This window comes from Corythoichthys intestinalis, chromosome 7 (assembly GCF_030265065.1).
Source record: "Corythoichthys intestinalis isolate RoL2023-P3 chromosome 7, ASM3026506v1, whole genome shotgun sequence".
NCBI classification, from domain to species: Eukaryota; Metazoa; Chordata; class Actinopteri; order Syngnathiformes; family Syngnathidae; genus Corythoichthys; species Corythoichthys intestinalis.
The window spans coordinates 25,811,515-25,833,807 of NC_080401.1; the positions used below are offsets into that span (position 1 = coordinate 25,811,515).

The following is a 22,293-nucleotide window of genomic DNA, read 5'->3' on the forward strand; positions in this document are numbered from 1 at the left end:
ACTTGCAGTTAACATTTATTTTATGTAAATATTGTGAACTATGATGCCAATGCAGTAGCGGCTAATTTCTCCCATTGATTTTTTTTCATGTTTCAAAATGCATGTATGGTACGTAAAATATAATGATTACCTTGAGTCCTGGAAAAAAATCACTCCTGAGACAATCCTTCCTGTTTGTATGCGGTATAGCTTTCATACTTTTTCAACAGAAATCCGGCGTTCAATAGCTGTGTGAGTGTGTTTGTGAATAACTCCTCTTGATGCCCCCCTACTCTAAGCTGAGGTGCAGTGCATGACCGATCTGACCCGTCAATACCATTATGAAGTCTATGGGGTAAATGTGTGCTAATATAAAGCGGTTTAGACATAGTAACCATGAAGATAAATGCGCTATATAACTACTCTCCGTTTACCAAAAAGGAATTATGAATATTTATCGAGGGGACACACCTGTGAGGAAGATTTATTGGATGTACCGTATTGGCCCGAATATAAGACAGTGTTTTTTGCATTGAAATAAGATTGAAAAAGAGGGGGTCGTCTTATATTCGCGGTCTAGGCATTATACCCTTTCACGACGCTAGATGACGCAGATATATTGAAGCGATACTCTGTTATGACAGATCTCAGCTACTCTCCCCATTCATGACGCTAGATGGCGCCAGATATCATTGAAGCGATGTTCTGTCATGACAGATCTCAGCTACTAGTTTAACCAGTTTGCATTATTTTATTGCTATGTTTTTCCTTATTTAGATTTGTTTCAAGACTACAGTTACAGTTAGACTTCATTTTGATAGTTAATGCAGTTATTGCAATTTTGTTGTTTTATCACAACAGATTGGTTTATCTACATTTCAAAAGCCAGAAGCCATTCATTTACGAATGTGATTGCACTTTAGTTTACATATTTAAATGTTCAGATATGAAGATTTGAATGAGGCAAAAAAAAACATGCTTTTTCTCTCAAATACTGGACTGTCTCAGGAAATTAGAATACACAATATTCTAATTTTTTGAGACAGTCCTGTGTATATATACAGGACTGTCTCAGGAAATTAGAATACACAATATTCTAATTTCCTGACTGTCTCAAAAAATTAGAATATTGTGTATTCTAATTTCCTGAGACAGTCCAGTATATTGTTATAATCATTTGTTTCGGATGTACTGTAATTATTTTCTGTATAAAAATTAATTTGGTGTTCAAAAAGTCTTATTTTCAAACTTGAGTCTTGAAAAAGAGGCGGTCGTCTAATAATCAGGGCCGTCTTATATTCGGGCCAATACGGGTGTATGGCAGTAAATCAGTTAAATTTGATTTTTCAAGATGACATTATTGTTTGGCACGCATTTCCAACATCCACTGAATGATGATTTTCACATAAAATTTTAAAGATTTTCCACGTTAAAAATAAAAGTTTACCTTTTTGATTTATAGTAAGTCTTTACTTGGCCATAGCACATAATTGTCAACATGCAGAAATACTTAAATGTGCACCTAGTGCATAAAGACACGGTGGAGCAGTGAGTTAAATGTGTTTGTCATGCATTTCTCACTACCACAGGAAACAAAGAAAGCAGAGCGTCGGTCAGCGGCCTCCTCCTGCTCCCAAGCCCCAGCCTCACCCTCAGGGGCCCCGCTGTCGGGCTTTATATCAGTACGTTGGCCAGGACACCGATGAGATCAGCTTTGAGTTCAATGATGTCTTTGACCTTGTCAAAGAAGGTGTGTGGACCATCTGGATGCCGCTTGGAGGGTGGCAAATGTTATCTACACTACATGCAAAAAAGTAGGGATCTTGGGCTTTCAGATGAAAGTTCAGGGAAAAAGCCCAAAATCCCTAACTCAGTCTGAGCAGTGTACTGAATGTGTGATATTTAGCTATAGTTTAATTATTCTTTTATTGTTTCATTGTACAGATCCATCGGGATGGTGGACTGGCAGAATTCGAGGAAGAGAAGGTCTCTTCCCTGGCAACTATGTGGAAAAGATTTGAACAGGACTTGTCATTAAGTAAATTGAACATGGTTAGACAGTCAGAAGACAGAAGGGCTTGCCATTATCTGTGTTAATACACGGACGCTATGACCACACGTGTTAAGTTTCATCAGTGTTGTTGTCCTGTTCAAAATGACTAGCAACAAGATCTTTCGCAACTGCACCCCCCCGACACCTCTCTTTCAGCTTTCTGTGGACTTAAGCTTCAGTTACAGACCATCAAGTAAAATGAGCCTAATTGCTTGATTGCATTATGGTGTCAACAGTGTTTACATCTGTGTGTTGGATTCCATTGTTCACGTTTTCTTGATGAAAAGTGCAGCCTTCAACAATTTTGAAAGCCATAAGCAGAGAGTTTCAAGTGTTTGACCTTTTTCTACATGAAAGGAATGAAATGTGTCGTATTTATCACAAAATACAGTGACTGAATAAGTTAACATGTTTTCGTAGTTGATTTTGATTAACCTGAAGTTTGTGTTTATATTTGTAAACTTGAAATACAAAGTAATAATGCTGGTTGTTAGTCCTGGCTTTATTGTTGCAGTCTTTTTATGGCTAAAACCCTAGTATATTATTTTTTCCCATGCTCATTTAGACCCTTAGGGTTTTCCCTGCTCTTCAAAAAGCACACCTCAGCATCATTCAGGTGATCAATGACTTGGCTGTTCTTGATTTATGATTCATTTCACTTGATTAAAGGTTGTACTTAACTACTTTTCTAAATTAAACTTTTGGATTTGCCAAGTGAGAACCTATACCGTAATTTTCGCACTATAAGGCGCACCTGACTATACGTCACCCACCAAATTTGGCACGAAAATGGCATTTGTTCATAGATAAGCCGCACTGGACTAGAAGCCGCAGCTGTCCTCACTGTATTATGGCATAGTTACGCAAAAAAATATTAACCGATGATACTTTGACAGCGGGATCATAAGACTATGATAACACCAAATGGACCACCATGAAGCCTTAAGCCAATTGGCTGCAAAGCTTCATTGCATTAAGAAGCTTCATCTGGCCATCACTACTCCCTTGGGAGAGACAGTCAACCTCTGCTGCCACCTTCTGTCAACACTGTTGTCGTCCAACATGCCTCCTAGCATGCACTGCGGCACTATAGATGTACCGTATCGGCCCGAATATAAGACGGTGTTTTTGCATTGAAACACTGGAAAAGATGGGGTCGTCTTATATTCGCGGTCTAGACATTATACCCATTCACGACGCTAGATGGCACCAGATATCATTGAAGCGATGTTCTGTCATGACTAGGGGTGTAACGGTACACAAAAATCTCGGTTCGGTACGTACGTCGGTTTTGAGGTCACAGTTCGGTTCATTTTCGGTATAGTAAGAAAACAAAATGCAAAATATAAATGTGCTAGTTGTTTATTACACACCTTTCAACAAAAGGAACATTAGCCTATACAAAGCTAAAATTCTGCTCAAAAAGTAGCGGGTATTTAAAGATAATCCAACGACAATTTGCCTTTCAGACCCCGCGTATTGGTCAGCTTTCTTTCTGAAAGAAAGAAGAAAAAAAAAGTCCTGTGCTAAAGAGAAAATCAATCCCAATGACAAAGATTTTAACGTATTTTACAAATCAAATGCCTCAATGAATCTTTTTTTTTTTTCTTATGAACGGTTTTCAAAAGCTTTATTGGTGGATTTTCTCAAGTTAAAGCGCCAAACAGAAATTAATAAATTTAATTGTGTAAGCAGGATCTGGGTATAATTCTTATTATTTAATTACAGGTGTTTTAGCTCATTTCAATTTATTTTATTTAAATGGGCTATTATTTCTTTTATTATGTGTTTATATTTTACAAATGTGATGTAGTATTCATTTATATTGTATATTTTATGTTGTATAACTTTAGTTCCTATGAGAATATTACTTCCTACTTGTTTTGTTTTGGTAGGAGGGTTTTGTATTCAACACGGGGCCGTGCTGGTTATTATTATAGCAGAGAAGACAGCAGTAAATCAACAAAGACAAGACAACTGTGCCCCGATCTACCACTCAAGAGATCTGATGGACTCAAAAAAGTGGGTTACGATTGCATATTAGTTTGAAAATCGACCGGATCCACCGTATTTTTACACGAGTGACTTCCTAGCTACCGGTAGTAGTATTGACGCAGGAGGGTTGCGTCTCGCGTCAAATAATAAACCCTGCGTCATGAGCCACTTCTGGGATGCGTCTAACACGCGGTCGCACTGCGACTGGTGTGCATTGGCTGATTGACTTTAACGCCCATGTTTCACTGCGTTCTTGCGGCGGCCACGTTGTCGCGCCATTGACTTTTCTGGGTTATACTGTCCCACCGTGTTGGTCTTCATTATAGTAGAGAAGACGGAGTAAATATAATCTACACAAAGAAACTGTAACCCGATCGACTCACAGCCTCGAGAAGTAAGGGTTACATTACGTCAGAAACTCGTTGGTACACCACCGTTCCGAACCGAGCACCACGTACCGAAATGGTTCAATACAAATACATGTGCCGTTACACCCTTAGTCATGATAGATCTCAGCTACTCTCCCCATTCACGACACTAGATGGCGCCAGATATCATTCAAGTGATGTTCTGTTATGACAGATCTCACTCTTTTTAGTTTAACCAGTTTGCATTATTTTATTGCAATGTTTTTGCTTATTCAGATTTGTTTCAAGACTACAGTTACAGTTAGACTTCACTTTGATGGTTAATGCAATTATTGCAATTTTGTTGTTTTATCACAACAGATTGGTTTACTTACATTTCAAAAACCAGAAGCCATTCATTTACAAATGTGATTGCACTTTTAGTTTAGATTTAAATGTTCAGATATTAAGGTTTGAATGAGGCAAAATAACATGAATCATTTGTTTCGGATGTACCGTAATTATTTTCTGTATAAAAATTAATTTGGTGTTCAAAAAGTCTTTTTTCAAACTTGAGTCTTGAAAAAGAGGGGGTCGTCTTATAATCAGGGCCATCTTATATTCAGGCCAATATGGTAAATAACAATCAAATTCATGTTCTGTGCGAATTCTTCAGTAGTTGTTCCAGTTGTTTCATTAATTGCTTGTCATGATATATTGTAACCCTTTATTTACTGTGACATAATAAGACTGTCATAAGAACAAATGAACTACAATGAAGCTTTGAAACAATTGACTGCAAAGCTCCATTGCTTCAAGAAGCTTCATTTGGCCATCACTGCTCCCTTGGGGGAGACAGTCAACCTCTGTTGCCACCTGCTGTCAACACTGTTGTTGTCCAACATGCCTCCTAGCATGCATTGCAGCGCTACAGATGTAGATGAAAATCAAAATGCATGTCCTCTGCTAATTATTTCTTCAGTAACTGTTTCAGTTGTTTCATTACTTGCCAGTTATGATATTTGGTAACACTTTAATTGACAGTGGTGCCATAAGACCATCATAAGTATGACATGACACATGAGCATTAATGAATGCTTATGACAAATGTGTCAACTGTTACCTATTGACCCAAATACATCAACAAATAAGTCGCACTTGACTAGAAGCCGCAGGATTCAAAATGAAGGAAAAAAAGTAGCGGCTAATTGTCTGAAAATTTCGTTAATTGTTTCCCCCATAGTCTTCCTCGTATGTAGACAATACAAATTCCATTTCTGGCCATTGCTCCAATACCTATTGCAAGAGCGGATAAATAGGAGGACGGAGGAGTTAAAGAATGATCACGAATAAAATAAACTCTCAGACAAATCGTGACAGGTTTGGAAAGCTAAAAGTAAGTGTATTCAGACTGTTAATAGAATTTGCCAAGTAACAGACTGCAAATCTACAATGTCCCCTTAACACACGCACAGACACGCAAGAGAGGCAGATGGACCGGTTGAGCTTCCTTTTTCAAAAAGACCTGTACAGAATGAAGCAACTGCACTAGTTATTAGTCACATCTATTGTTTTGCTTCATAATACCTGCTGATCCAGGAAAGAAACGGTTCAGTCCTGGTTGTATGGATCGCCTAGTCGTTAATATGCGGTGCGTGCTGTTGTCACAGTCTGACGCAGCAGGATCGCCAGCACTTCGATGCTCCACCCTGCCAAAATTCACCTGTTGTATCACCTGTAGCCTTGCGGCACTTCAAGACTGGAGGCACTGGAAGCGAGACGTAGCATGGGAGGTAGGATAAGTTTATTTCTACTACACTTCTATTTCTGTCATCATTCCAGTAACAGTATTCTATTTAAAATTCAAATTTTCATCGTTGGTGCTGTCACTATTGCTCTGATCAAACTGAGTCCAGATTTTATTGTTATGAACAAGTCTTTGAGTAAAATAGAATGGCGGTGCTGATGGTGATAGCTAAATGATTAGATGAACTAGTACGCAAACATATTTATATGACTACACATTCAATATAACTTGAAGTATAGGGCTGGCAAGTGTGAGCTCTGACGCTGGAGGCTAACCCTGTGGCTCAGGTTCCCAAATCTTGTCGTTTAATGCACAGCTAGGACACGTAGGAATGAGTGGTCCTGTTCCATGGGGGTTGTTTCCCTATGGCAGCAGGCCCACAAATAATTGGATAATGAATAATACACACATCACATTTTAACAATTATCACCATTAGCACCAGTAAAGCTGTTATTACATAAATTATGACTTTGAATGTACAATGTATATGGGGACGGCGGTGATGATGACGATGATGGCGGTGGTAGTGACGGTGGTGGTGATAGTGCAATAATGATGACGATTTTGGGAAGTGATGTATTTACATTGAATTTTTGGGGAGTGAATTGGGGGTGGGAACCAAAAAAAGCTCGGCTTCTTCCCACTCCTTTTCGAGCTACGTATGTATGTATTTAATTTTTGTTATAATCAACATTACTGGTACTACTGTTATGTGTTTTCCCCTATTCTTGCTGTTTTTGTTGTTATTGCTCAAAATAAAATTATTCAATCAATCAAAAAATAGAGTGTAAACAGAGGTAAAAAAAAATACATCCTTGTGCCCATCTATCTAGATTTATCAGATACAGGAGGTATAGTAGCAAGATAATAAATATTTTTTCAATATATTTTCATTCACATCTGATCTACAGTAATTTTTCATAAAGTTTTGAACCTATATCTAAGCAAGGAAGTACAACAGAATTTCCTAGGTATTTCTTATGACACAAACTATTTTTTTTCCTTAATAAAGCAGTATCTCAGGTTAAATTTTTATCATGTTTTTAATTCATTGCACTACATCTGAAATAGACAAAGACTCTCTGAAAGTGAGCAAAGGCATATTTGAATAAAAGGACACAGAGGGATAGTTGATTTCCATACACCACTGATACAATAACCCCTGCTGTCATCCTTCATGTTTTGTTTTGTTTTTTAATGCACAGCTGACCGTTTATTGTTCAGGTTTTTTGTCTACTAGGAGTTTCCATCTATCTGTCCGTCAGGTGTCTACTCAAGTGAGAGGATATCTGGTGTTTTCTCCTACGAGAGCTCAGAGGTCGACTGGTGTGAAGACAACTACAAACATTCCGAACATGTGGTGGAGTCATTTAACACTGTGAGATTCTTTATAGGCTATAGCCCAGGGGTCAGCAACCTGCGGCTCCGGAGCTTCATGCGGCTCTTTGAAACTTCTGATGTGGCTCAGTTTTACATGAAATAAATAGATATTTGATTAAAAGTCATTCTAGGGCTTTTGAGATTTAACAAAGAATTTTAACTTGCCTTTAAATGGCAGATAAAGTCAGGATCACTGTTTTGTGTCCTTACTGAACACTCATGCAAGTCTTTAATTCACCAACTACAGTGGTATGAAAAAGTATCTGAACCTTTTGAGATTTCAGCAAAAACTCACCATCAAATGTGATCTGATTTTTGTCAAAATCACACAGATGAAAATACAGTGTCTGCTTTAACTAAAACCACCCAAACATTTATAGGTTTTCATATTTTAATGAGGATAGCATCCAAACAATGACAGAAAGGGGGGAAATAAGTAAGTGAACCCTCTGCCTAAGGAGACTTAAAGAGCAATTGAAACCAATTTTTACCAAACATTTTAAGTCAGGTGTGTGCCCAATCACTGATGAGTGGTTTAAAGCTGTCCTGCCCACTATAAAACACACACGGTAAGAAATGTATGGTGAAAAGCATTGTCTGATGTGCATCATGGCTCGGTCAAAAGAGCTGTCTGAAGACCTGCGTTCAAGGATAGTTGATTTGTATAAAGCTGGAAAAGGATACAAAACCATCTCTAAAAGTCTGGATGTTCATCAATCGAAAGTCAGAGAAGTTGTCTACAAATGGAGAGCGTTTGACACTGTTACTCCTCTCCCAAGGAGTTGCCGTCCACCAAAGATGACGCCAAGAGTTCAGCGCAGAATACTCATAGAGGTAAAAAGAACCCTACTAGTCTACTAAAGACTTACCGAAATCACTGACACAGTCCAATATCTCTGTGCACATATCAACTATATGTAAAAACTATGGCCAAGAATGGTGTTCAAGGGAGGACTCCATGAAAGAAGCCACATCTGTCTAAAAAAACATTGGTGCTCGTTTAATGTTCGCAAAAAGGCATTTGGACACTCCACAGTAGTTTTGGCAAAATATTTTGTGGTGAAATTTTCTGATGAAATCAAAGTTGAATTGTTTGGGAGTAACACACAACGTCATGTGTGGAGGAAAAATGGAACAGTTCACCAACATCAACACCTCATCCCCACCGTGAAGCGTGGTGGAGGTAGCATCATGATTTGGGGCTGTTTTGGTGCGTCAGGGCCTGGACAACTTGAAATCATTAATGGAAGAATGAATTCAAAAGTTTATCAGGATGACAGGAAGACAACTATCCAAAACACAGAAGTAAATCAACTTCAGAATGGTTTCAGAAGAACAAAATACACGCTCTGAAGTGGCCAAGTCAAAGTCCAGACTTGAACCCCATTGAGATGCTGTGGCATGACCTAAAGACAGCGATTCATGCCAGACGTCCCAGGAATCTGACTGAACTACAGCAGTTTTTTATAGAAGAATGGACCAAGATTTGTCCTGATCGATGTGCCAGACTGATCTGCAGCTACAGGAAGCGTCTGGTTGAAGTTATTTCTGCCAAACGGGGCCCACAAAATATTAAATGTGATGGTTCACTTATTTATTTTCCATCGTTAGTCATTGTTTGCATACTATTCTCATTAAAATATTAAAACCTATAAATGTTTGGGTGGTTTTAGTGAAAGCGGTCACTGTTTCTTCATCTGTGTGATTTTGACAAAGATCAGATCACATTTTATGGTGATTTTATGCAGAAATTTGAGAAATTCCAAAAGGTTCAGATACTTTTTCATACCACTGTATGTAAAGTCACGGTTGCCACTAGGAAGGTGTACCCACAAGTCTTTGCTCTATCCACAGGGGCAAAGACTTGGTTAAAGGAGACAAATGGTTAAAGGAGGTTAAAAATTTTTGTTCTGTCAAATATGCACCGCAGAATAGTCGACCTGACGCAATCATTTTAGAAGTCAATATGTACTGTACATGCAGCTCCCAGTAATGACTATTTTGCGGTAGCTGGGTCGAGATGGCTCTTTGTTAAAGGTTGCCGATCCACATTATAGCCCATTAATTGTTTAAGACTAACAACCTGACACAAATGATGGGAAATCCTAAAGTTTGTTTGTTTTTTCTCTCACAGATGAGCAGCTGCATTTTCTTCATTGTATCTCCCATCATGCTCTACCTTCTTCACCCTTACGCCAAAGAGAGAAATTTGGCAATTCACCTAGTCTGGGTCATGATGTTATTTGTAGGTAAATAACTAGCCTTAATTCAATTTACAATTCTTATGATCTGCTGAGGGTAAGAAAATCCTGTTGTTTCGGTCAGCACTGCATTTGTCCAAAATGGATTCTAAAATTGTGATGTACTTCATATGGAATAATGGAAGTGTTTAGAAGATCATGATGCTGCTGGACAAAAAAAAAAAATGCTTGTTTGCGAGTTCAACATACAGAAGTTGAAACACCTTTTAAAAATCACCTGGAAACACCTTTTAAAAATCAACAAAATCTAATTTAATATGGTGTAGGTTCGCCTTTTGCGGCAATTACAGCCACAATTCTCCGAGGTATTAGGTATTGATCAGGGGTAAAAGTGGCTAGAATTTCTTGCCGGAACTCCCCGACGTGAAGGTCAACACGGAGCCAGAAATTTTATTTGTTTATTTATTTATTTTTTCCTAAAACTACTGAAATGCAAAGAAAACATGTTTTGGAAGTTACTTCTATAACGGATACAAAAACTGATTTTCATTCAAAATTGTATTGTTTCAATGATTTGCAAAATAAAAGTTAACAAAAACAGCAATAAACCCAACCTTCATCCCCTAATTTTTATTTTCCCTCATTTCCTCACATACTAAATGTCAAATCTCAATTTTAACTACTTAAGAACATAGGATGTTTATTAAAATTGAAGTTAATGTAAACGTTTACTTTTTTTTGTAATAAGATATAATTAACATACATTCAGAAAAATAAGTACAAATGACTTATATTATGCAGAGTGAAATGGAATATATATTTTGACGATCATAAATCATAAGGAAATGAATAAGTAGCCTAACATAAATGAACAAATATAAGTCCAAAGTGCACATTGACGGCTAAGATGTTCTGAACCTCCCCATCAGAGCAAATAAAACTAAATATGACAATTAAACCTCCTCAACTCTTTCGTTGCTCTAAAAGATTTGATCCATTTTATGTTGCATTGGCTTTTTTTTGTCGCATCAATTCAACAACCTTTTTTTTTTTTTTTTTTTTTTTTTTTTTTTTTTGCTGTTCCAGAAAACATGCACAGCATCTCTGCTGATCACATGTCAGTATGTCAGCCAATTGAACGGATAAATGAGTCCAGGCATTTTGCTTTGCTGTGTGCATTTGCACATTGATGTGACTCATCGTAAGACTCAGATAACTGCAGCAGCTGGGGAAACCTCCATGCCGTCCGTGGAATAAAATAAAAAATAAATAGCGGTGGAAACGGATTATGCCACACAAGCACTTTATTATGCTTGTTAACACTTGTGTATGTAAATCTGATGTTGGTAGATTGTTTTCTTCTTGGAGATGACATGCATGTAAGCCAACTTAGCATTTTTTTGTTTGTTTGTTTGTTTGTTTTTTTACATAGCGTTTTGACAGTTGCCGTCATATTTTCGGAATCAAAGCACCGTGTACCGGAACAGCATTCTGGCCTTGAATCTTATACCGGAACTGTGTTCTGGCCCTGAATCTTATACCGGAACTGCGTTCCTGACCATTCTGGCCCACTTTTACCACTGGTATTGATTCATTCAGCCTTTGAATTTTTTCCAAAGGAATTTTAAGTCATTCTTCAGTTAGAATACCCTCTAACACCTTTTGAGAAGATGGCAATTGGCGTCTTAAAGCAACACTTAATTGCTTTTCAGTTTTGGTCGATTTTACCGACGCAGGTGGACAAACACGGCAGGGTTTGGCCTTAAGGAAGACTGCGTTTCCCATGAGGACCAGCGCTGCGTTTCCCATGAGGTCCAGCGCACACCTGCGCAGCTTTGTAAAATCATCAATCAATAAAAAATTTTTAAAAATCAATCTTCCGGTTGCCTGCAGATGGATTAAACAACATTTCTGTTTCCAGCGGCTGCATGAAGGATGAATATTAATAAAGTAAGTTGTGGCTATACAATAGCATATGATAGTTAGCAACCGTGAGGCTTAGTGGCTATAACCCCCCACCCGGACTCGACAGTTGAGTTTGGTTGAGGGGTTGGTGTGTCACGCCAGCATTTGAAAGCCGGGCCAATGTTTATTCTGTATATCCTGGTAGCCTCTCTTTTTTTTCCTTCCTCAGACAAAACTTTTTGTCTGTTTTGTTGCTCAGCCATCTTTGCAGGATTAGCGCGAAAGCGTTCGCATCGACTTACGTCTTTATAATGAATGGGGAAAGGGACAAGTGACATTTGCCAAAAAGCAGTCAGCACATTTGTAGTTTTTTTTTGTGTGTGAGATAGGGTTCTTGCCACCCTCCTCAATGCTAATTAGTGCCGGTGAAAGCGATACAGACCCCCTCAAGATATAAAAGAGGCATCATTCAACTAGTTGTCAGTCGATATATTATCACAAACATGATGAAAATATTTCTTAAAGGTTGAAAAGTTACCTAGTGTTACTTTAATTGAATCTCTAAAACTGACCATAAATGTTCAATAATGTTGAGGTCTGGGGATTCTGCCGGCCATACGAGATGCTGAACTTCATTACAATGTTTCTTATGCCTTTCTTTCACAATTATGTTCAATGAATATGATGCCAAAATGTTAGGTATTCCATTATTTTGTCCAACCCCTGTATCTTCCAACTAATTCAACATAATAGAAACGACAAGAAGGAGACAGACAGAACTAATGAAACAAAGAAATGTATGCCAAAAGCTCCAAGCAGTAAATATGAAGAAGCGTATGAGCAAACGTTTGGCTTCATTGTGACTACAGTAGGTGTAGAGACAAGATCAGGGGTGAAAGTGGGCCAGAACGGTCAGGAATGCAGTTCCGGTATAAGATTCAGGGCCGGAATGCTATTCCGGTACACGGTGCTTTTATTCCAAAAATATGACGGCAATTGTCAAAACGCTATGTAAAAAAAAAAATGCTAAGCTGCAACACCTGCATTTCATCTCCAAGAAGATAACAATCTACCAACATCAGATTTACATACACAAGTGTTAACAACAAGCATAATAAATTGCTTGTGTAGCGTAATCCGTTTCCACCGATATTTATCATTTATTTTTATCCACGGACGGCATGGAGGTTTCCCCAGCTGCTGCAGTTATCTGTGTCTGACGATGATGAGTCACGTCAATGAGCGAATGCACACAGCAAAGCAAAACGCCTGGACTCACTTATCCGTTCAATTGGCTGACAAACTGACGTGATCAGCAGAGATAGTTAGCTCTGATTGGTTCAAATGTCCATGTTTTCTGGAACAGCAAAAAAAAAAAAGTTTGTTGAATTGATGCGACAAAAAAAGGGCAATGTAACAGAAAATGGATTAAATCTTTAAGAGCAAGGAAAGAGTTGAGGACGCTTATTTCTCATATTTAGTTTTATTTGCTCTGATGGGGAGGTTCAGAACATCTCAGCGGTCAATGTGCACTTTGGACTTATATTTGTTCATTTATGTTAGGCTACTTATTTATTTGCTTTATGATTTAAAAAAAAGTCATTGTTTTTCTGAATTTATGTTACTTATATCTTAAATCAGTTTTTGTATGTGTTATAGAAATAACTGTGCCAAACAGTTTTCTTTGCATTTCAGTAGTTTTAGGAGGTTTGACCACTCCCCCCCAAAAATATAAATAAATAAACAACACTTCTGGCTCCGTGGCGACCTTCACGTCGGGGAGTTCCGGCAAGAAATTCTAGCCACTTTCACCCCTGGACAAGACAGGTTTATTTTGCCTAAAAAAAATTGGCAGCTTATAGCATGATGGAAAATCAAAGTGTTATTTACAGAATTGACATGCCAAACATGATCATACGTCACTTGAGTGTGTTTTTTTTTTTTTTACAGCGAAAACAAGGTGAATATTTCCAACAATCTTACTGTACATTTAATGTTTGTTTTTTTTTTTGTTTTTTAGGCAAATGATAGCTTTTATAGTTGTGATGGATGGGGGCATGAAATAGTTTACTCTTCCTATGAGGTACACAGAAAAAAATAAGGCAATAAGACAAACAGTCCAACAGCAGAATTATTGCTGATAACTTAATTGTCAATCTCCTTTCACACTCCTAATTGATACTGTAGTTTGTACATGATATAACATGTTAAGTAACGCATTTTATTCATAAGTTGCTTCTTTTCGCAGGTATCTTCTCAGCCTACTTCCACATGACTCTCAGTTTTGTTGGCCAGATGCTGGATGAGTTGTCAATCTTGTGGGCTTTGGCAGTGGGATACGCCATATGGTTCCCACGCAAGCTGTTCCCTTCTTTTATTACGGACAGGTAACGCAACAATAATTCGACAGCTATTGCAATCTGCCTTGTCATTCAGGAGACAGTTACAGTTGCTCGCTCTAATGCCTTCTGATAAAAGTAAACGCTATTCATTTATTTATTGAATGCACGCCACTCTGAAACTTAACCTGTGCCGGTAGAGGAGCCTGTCTGACAGCTCTAACAGGAGTCACTGTCAATAAGACACAATACAATGTTACGGTCTGAGCGTCAAACTGACAATAAGGGGTTCCGAAGAAGCTCCACCTTAATCTTCATAAATAATTAACTCTGAGATGGCAGTTAAATTAATTTTTAAAGAATGCCTGAAACTATCCCACAGGTTTCTATTTTTGTCTTGATGACTTCTGTGTGTTTTATGCAGGTCCACCTTCTCGAGGCTTATCCTGGTGGTTACTGTCATCACTTCAGTGTCTTCCTTTGTTAAGCCTACTGTCAATGCCTATGCTCTCAACTGCTTTGGCCTGCACATGCTCTACATTCTGGCTATTGAGTTGAGATGGTAGGAGAATAGAGTACATAAACAGATTGAAAGTTGATATTTTGCGGGATGATGTTTACAGCTTCTCCTGTGGTTTTACAGGTTTTCTAAATGTACTGTGGCCTTCTGCCAGACTCCAACATGTGTTTTAAGTCCCCTGAAGAATCTGAATCGAAAAATATCCAGGATGTTTCTAATTTAAAGTGATGTCTGTTTTAGGATGAGTGAAATCCTTTTGCTAAATATATAGGCTATTAGTTTCAAAATATTTTCTGTGGGAAGATTAGCAGCAAGATTATGGATAGAAAAGGAATAATAAATTGCCAGAAATTCTTCTATTCACATGTAATGGGTGCATATGAGTGCTGTGCATGCTGTGGAAACTTCACTTCCAATGCCTTCAAAAAAGCATGCAGGCGGCTAAGGCTGCTAGCTGGGGCTTTTAGCTCAGTAGTCAGCATGCTCGACTGCGACGGTGAAAATGTGGATTGGAGCCCTTTAGAAGGGTGGAGAATTAGAGCGCAGTTATGTCACCACCACGAACAACTGTTACAATAGTATGTTTGTCACGGCTTTCAGAAGACATGTTTGCATTGTATCAGGGAAATGCAATGGTAGAATGTGCTAACATTACAGACATTGGAATAGGCCTGCGAGGAAATGTGTGGAATGAATGAATGAATGAATGAACGAACGAACGAATGAACAGGTGAGTGAATGGATGAATGAATGAAAGAATATCTGGCTATTTACATTGTAATTGAGAGTAACATGGTTTTCTTTATTTAGTTGCACTGACCAAAAGGTTTTGAGGCTGGCAAAATTTTCAGTGGCTTTGTGGACATTGGCTATCTCCTGTTGGATTAGTGATCGCTGGTGCTGTGGATTTTGGCAAAGGCTAAACTTCTGCTACTTGCATGGTATCTGGTAAGTTTGCAATGTGTGCAAAGCATGTGTTGTAAAAGCTGAGCTATAATCAACTTGGACCTTTTTCCCATTCAGGCATATTTTGATCGTAATAGCTGTGGCATATGGGAGCACACTTATAGCCTACCTGGATGCCAACTACGAGATCCCTTACTCTCTGCCCGGACTGCAATACTGGCCCTGTGATAAATGGGGACTTGGAATACCTCACATTGTCCTGAAGGGCACAACCAAGACACTTAAACGGTGCTAATGACTGCATTTTTCTACTTACACTGTAGTTACTGGGGGAAAAAACATTTAAAAAATATACATACACTACATGTGTGATCTCACTATACTATATTCCAAGTACCGTGCAGATGATATGTATGTATCAAACACAGATTTCAAAATGTTAACACACAGGAAAAAAAGATCCTAACAGGATGCCTGTTGCAATTGTGCAAAACGGTAATAATATACATTGTTAAACGGATAACTCTCACTCAATTAGAACTAAACTTTAACTGTATTTTTTTTTTAATTTATTAAGGCTATTTATTAATAGATGTTCATCCAAATAAAATTCCTGATTCTAGATTAATTATATCTGCATTTCCATATTCTTGAATTTCATCTATAAACAAATCATATCAAATTATATTATAGACGTTCCGTACGAATAGTGAGCAATTATCAAAATCAAACTAAACTGTATTAAGCTGTTTCTTTTTCACATATATGTACATTGTGTGTTTTAGGCTGTTTTACACATAATATCAAATTATATTATAGACAAGGGCGCAGGTTTGTATAGGGATGGTAGGGACATAACACTACCAATTTTTCAGGATGCTCAAATTGTCACCACCAACTCTTAAGCAACCCTATTTGCATTATAGAATGAGTTCAGCTATAAAGTCAATTTAGATTGTCTTCCCATGTGTTGTTAAGATAGAATTGACCCTACCATTATTAAATGAATTACTTTCCCCTTACTTACTTTACCCCTTTTCACTTGCTGAATGTGCCCCCCCCCCCAAATGCACGTTTGATTGGCTGATAACTAGAACCCCCACATTCACACAATCCCGACAGCAATACATGTCAATATGCCGCCTCCTCTGCCCCCTTTGAAGAGGAGGGATATTAGAAGGTTTTTTTTTTCGGCCAGCAACATTAAGTAACTAAGTTACTAAGTAACGTAAGCCACTGTAAGAAATGTAAAAAGACGTCAATGTTGCGGAGGTGGGGTACACGCCACTAATTTTGCAACTGAAAATCTGACCTGCATCAGAGTTAGCATAACATTAAACTGTGTGAACTTGCTAAAGCTGTTTAGAGAAGGGTTTCCTGTATGTTTTCTACTGTTAATGTGAATTCAACTGTGCAAATTGTCCATTTATTTATAATTAAAATGTATTTATTTTCTACATCATTTAAAAATATATATATTTTAGCAGTCTATGCATATTTTAACCTCACCCCCCCAAAAACACAAAAGCACAACCACTCTAAATTTCCTTTTATATGAAGCAAGCATTTTGAAAAATTACTTTCCTCCTATGAAAATAATTTTAACATTTTTCATTTTTATGTTGGAACCAGCTATTTTGTACCCAATCTGTTTGGTCTTATTAATGTCCTGTCCCCAGCAAAAGGTGTGCATGCAGGTTATGCTGTTATAGCGTCCCTACCAATGTTGTGACCAAACCTACGCCCTTGATTATAGATGTTCCGTACGAATAGTGAGCAATTGTCAAAGTCAAACTAAAATGTATTAAGCGTTTCTCTTTTACATACAGTATATGTAGATTGTGTGTTTTAGGCTGTTTTGCTTGAATGATGTATTTAGTTTTTGTCCATCAATTCATCCTATACAGTATATTCTTATGTGCATTTAATTAGGTGTACGATTTTGAACGAATTACTTTTCATTTCATTTGTCATGGCAACACTGAAGCAACACATTGACATGCACGTACTTGAAGTTTTATTGTAGCTCATTATGTTATGTTGTGCTATAGTTATCGTTTCACTTGTAAAACAAATTGTGTAACATCTTCATAAAAAAATGCATTGCAAAAGTTTGAGGCGGTTTTTGTATTTTTATTTCCGTGTGTAGATATTCTGAGGCTGACCCTGGACATCAAAATTCTAGATGTAAATGTAAATGACCAAGAAATACATTAAAATAAATAAATAATTGTGTTCCATGTTAAGGCTCAACAGGGACCTCCTATGGACTCACGCTGGCATTAACTTTTATTCATTTAGTTTTTGGTTTTTATTATTATTAAACAACAATAACAACAAAAACCCTGCTTTTTGAGTAAATGGAAGCATTAACTGAAACTTAAATGGCAGAAATATGAAAGGTAAAACTATATAATTTCAAATTTGGCTTGAAATCTAACACCAACTACTGGTAATTTAACTGCACGGTTGTAGCCTTTTAAAGATACGATACAAGTAATAAAATACACATTTTTGTTTTTGAGAGAAAAACAATTTCCTGTATTAATTTAACACATTAAAAAAACTACGCGGTCATGCAGACATTATGTAAATATGAATATATATGCAGTATACATATACAGTGCTGGCCAAAAGTATAGGCACCCCTGCAATTCTGTCAGAAAATGCTCAATTTCTCCCAGAAAATGATTGCGATTACAAATGCTTTCGTAGTAATATCTTCATTTATTTTGCTTGCTATGAAAAAAAAAATCATTGTAATTTTACACAAAACTCCTAAAACAGGCCGGAGAAAAGTATTGGCACACTCAGCCAAATACATGGTAGCGCAATCTTTAGACAAAATAATTACGAATAACCGCTTCCGCTATCCATCAGTGAGTTTCTTACAATGTTCTGCTGGAATTTTAAACCATTCTTCTTTGGCCAACTGCTCCAGGTCTCTGAGGTTTGAAGGGTGCCTTCTCCAAACTGCCATTTTCAGATCTCTCCACAGGTGTTCTATGGGATTCAGGTCTGGACTCATTGCTGGCCACTCCAGAAGTCTCCAGTGCCATCTTTCAAACCATTTTCTAGTGCTTTTTGAAGTGCGTTTTGGGTCATTGTCCTGCTGGAAGACCCACGACCTCTGAGAGAGACCCAGCTTTCTCACACTGGGCCCTACATTATGCTGCAAAGTTTGTTGGTAGTCTTCAGACTTCATAATGCCATGCAGTCCAGTGCCAGAGGCAGCAAAAAAAAAAAAAAAAACATCAGGGAACCTCTGCCATGTTTGACCATGCGGACTGTATTCTTTTTTTTGAAGGCCTCGCTTTTTTCCCCTGTAAACTCTATGTTGATGCCTTTTCACAAAAACCTCTACTTTTGTCTCATCTGACCAGAGAACATTCTTCCAAAACGTTTTTGGCTTTCTCGGGTAAGTTTTGGCAAACTCCAGACTGGATTTTCTATGTCTCTGGGTCAGAAGCGGGGTCTTCCTGGGTATCCTACTATAGAGTCCCTTTTCATTCAGATGCCAACGGATAGTACGGGTTGACACTGTTGTACCCTCGGACAGCAGGACAGCTTGAACTTGTTTGGATGTTAATTGAGGTTCTTTATCCACCATCCGCACAATCTTTCTCTGAAATCTCTCGTCAGTTTTTCTTTTCCGTCTACATCTAGGAAGGTTAGCCACAGTACCATTGGCTTAACACTTATGACACTGCGCACGGTAAACAGAGGAACGTTCGGGTCTTTGGAGATGGAATTGTAGCCTTGAGATTGCCCATGCTTCCTCACGATTTTGCTTCTCAAGTCCTCGGACAGTTCTTTGGTCTCCTTTCTTTTCTCCATGCTCAATGTGGTACACACAGGACAGAGGCTGAGTCAACTGTAATCCATTTTAACTGGCTGCAAATGTGATTTAGTTATTTCCACCATCTGTTATGTGCAACAGGTAAGAAACAGGTGCTGTTAATTACACAAATCAGAAAAGCATCACATGATTTTTCTAAGGGTACCAATTATTTTTTCCGGCCCATTTTTGGAGTTTTGTGTAAAATGATAAGGATTTGATTTTTTTTTTTTTTTTCCACATTCTCTTTTGCTTTTTTTCATTGCAAGCAAAATAAATGAAGATATTACTACCAAAGCATTTGTAATTGCAATCATTTTCTGGGATAAATTGAGCATTATCTGACAGAATTGGAGGGGTGCCAATACTTTTGGCCAGCACTGTAATCTATAATGTTAATATACTGTAATATAAATCATATCACATTGATTATTTATAAAAGTAAAACAAAAGAATGCATCAGCCTAATAATTTGGAAGACCCTTTATGTATGTGTATTCTTATTATCTTTTCATGCTGAATATCACATCACACGTTTGATGTCCCAGTAGTAGTTAGACATAGGTGCTCCAAAATGACACTCAGACAGAAAACTGACATAGCGAAAGACAAGCCAGGGCGAGAATGGTCAGCCAAAGCTGAGCACAATAATCTCTCATCAAAGTCGAGTCTCGGAGACTTGTCTGTAGTGAGCGCTCACTCTCTTTCTCATAACAGCAGAGTTGCAATGTCCACAGTTTGCATAATTTTTGCATTAGAACCTTAGACTAACAAACTTGTTTCCAATTCAAAATAACTTTTTTCGGGGGTAGGGGTAATTTGCAGCTCGCCAGTAATATTATTTATTTATTTATTTATTTATTTTTGTAATTACAGTATTTGCAATTCCATTTTCAGTATACAGTATGTGATACTGTTTGTGATATTTTTCTTGTTCAGCGTTCACATACTCCGAGGGCAATGAGAAACTAAGATAATCGCATAATACACGGCAATATAAGATAATAGAAGAGGGGAGGCTTTTATTTAATACTGATGTTTTTTGGGGGGGGGGGGGGGGGGTTGGAAGGGGGTGGGGGGGGCTTCCTGTTGGCAACAACAACCCCACTGAAAAAATCTGATCAAAGTTGGACTGGAGAGATTGGCTGTCAGACCTCACATGAATAGATAAATATAGACATTGTGTGCAATTCCACGGCCGGACTGATTAGGGGGAAAAAATGACAATTTTGTGTGAAAAAGAACCTTCCAGGGACAGCGGTCACAACAATGGACAGCTATTCAAAGTCGGCATTCAATACCTTCAACCCTTTAAGGCAAGTGACTATTTTCCTTTTTAAAATATATAAATATAAACTTTTTTTGGTATCATTAATGTATTGTTTAATTATTTTTAGGATATAAAATATGTCATAAAAAAAAAAAAATTAAAAGAAACAGAAATACACACTATTTACAGCCCCAAGTAACACTCTATAACTGTTTTTTTTCATAGTATTTAACTTATTGGCTGCCATTGATATCACTTCAATCCAATCTATTTTGGCTGGGAGCCCTCCCAGTCATAATGGATTGGACGTCTAGCACCATCAATGGCGGCTAATGACTTCAAATGAGTGCACTGTGCGGGATAAAAAATAAAATAAAACCATGATTTGAGCATGAAATGGTTAATACAGCTTACAGAAATTGTCACATTGGCCACTTATGCATGCAACTAAGAATCCCTTTAAAAATTGGGTTTTTGACTGTAACCCAGTTATGCCAAGCCATGTAAACATCTTAAAAAATTGTTCTTCTTCTGGTATGTGCCTTAGCAGATGACATGAAGAAGTGTAACAGCAAAGGGTCTAAATAAACTGTATTAGCAGTTGTTTTTCACAATTGAATTGTTGTCAGTATTTCGCAAACAATGTATACTAAGTTTTTTATGTGATCCACGAGATGGTAAAATATTAACTACTGTGGTAAGCAAGGGAGTAGGTTTGCATAGGGACGGCAGGGTCATAACAGTACCAACTTTTCAGGATGCTCAAATTGTCCCCACCAACTTTTAAGCAACCTTATTTGCATTATGAGTCCAGTTAGACAGGTAATTTAGATCGTCTTCCTTTATGTTGTAAGGATAGAAAAAACACTGCCATTATTAAGTGAATTATTTTTATTATGTTCAGACTTATATTTATCCCTTTCCACTTGCTGAATGTGCTGCCCCCCCCCCCCCCACTTCCAACGAACGTTTTTTTGGCTGATGACCCCACGCACACTCACACAACCCCGACACATTCATGTTGACAACATGCCTCCTCATCCGCCCCTTCTAAAAGAAGGCATATTAGATTTTTTTTTTTTTTTCGGCCAGCAGCAGCCTCTGTAGGTAATGTAAAAAGACATCAATGTTTTGAAGGTGGGGGAAATACCACCAATTTTGCTCCTGAAAGTCTGACCTGCATCAGAGTTAGCATCACATTAAACTGTGTGAACTCGCTAACCTGCAAAACTACTGTGGTCAGGGCAGCCACGAGGAACAATGAAGTCAAGCTAGCCGTCCCTCATTTGGATCATTGTTTGTATAATATGCATTACGGTAATGCAACGCGATGGCTTAAGAGTGGAAGTCTCTTTATTAAAAAACAACACCAACAAAAAAACGGAGAGCTATCCAAGAATAGGTCCACCTCAGGGGGGCACTGACATGAACATGAACTGACATGAACATGAACCGACATGAAAAAAGAAATCTATGAAATGAAAAAACACACCACAATTTCATGAGAGTACTTTGGTTCGAGTCTTGGGGTAGTCTAGTATGCCTCAGATAGATCGGTCCTTGGATATCCCAGATTTTGTTTTCTTTTTTTTTTTTCCCCACAAATCATTTTAATATTACAATATTTTAGTTTGAGTCTAGGGGTCTATTGTCCCCTAGAAGTGGGCACATTTTTTAAATAATGAGACTTGCACTTCAAAATGTTGCTTTAGTAGTTATTGAAAACAAAAGTTTGAATCGAACGTTGTATCA

The 22,293-nt window shown here is 37.8% G+C and overlaps 2 protein-coding genes across 3 annotated transcripts in view; both read left to right on the forward strand.

The window, feature by feature from the left end:
* Positions 1–2,760, forward strand: part of myo1f (myosin IF) — a 43,411-nt gene extending 40,651 nt beyond the window's left edge. Inside the window, exons 27-28 of one of the 2 annotated variants that reach the window (XM_057841087.1) lie at positions 1,569–1,729; positions 1,924–2,760. In XM_057841087.1, the coding sequence (XP_057697070.1) occupies positions 1,569–1,729; positions 1,924–2,000 (238 nt within the window). In that variant the 3' untranslated portion in view covers positions 2,001–2,760. The remainder of the gene's footprint in view (positions 1–1,568; positions 1,730–1,923) is intronic. The other variant, XM_057841086.1, reaches the window with a different exon arrangement.
* A 3,220-nt stretch (positions 2,761–5,980) lies between these two features.
* On the forward strand, positions 5,981–17,472 carry acer1 (alkaline ceramidase 1). Its single transcript, XM_057841099.1, has 7 exons — positions 5,981–6,167; positions 7,448–7,560; positions 9,697–9,811; positions 13,917–14,055; positions 14,432–14,569; positions 15,338–15,475; positions 15,551–17,472. Exons 1-7 carry the CDS (start codon positions 6,161–6,163, stop codon positions 15,726–15,728), a joined length of 828 nt encoding a protein of 275 aa, XP_057697082.1. The 5' UTR covers positions 5,981–6,160; the 3' UTR covers positions 15,729–17,472.
* Positions 17,473–22,293: the final 4,821 nt, after the last annotated feature.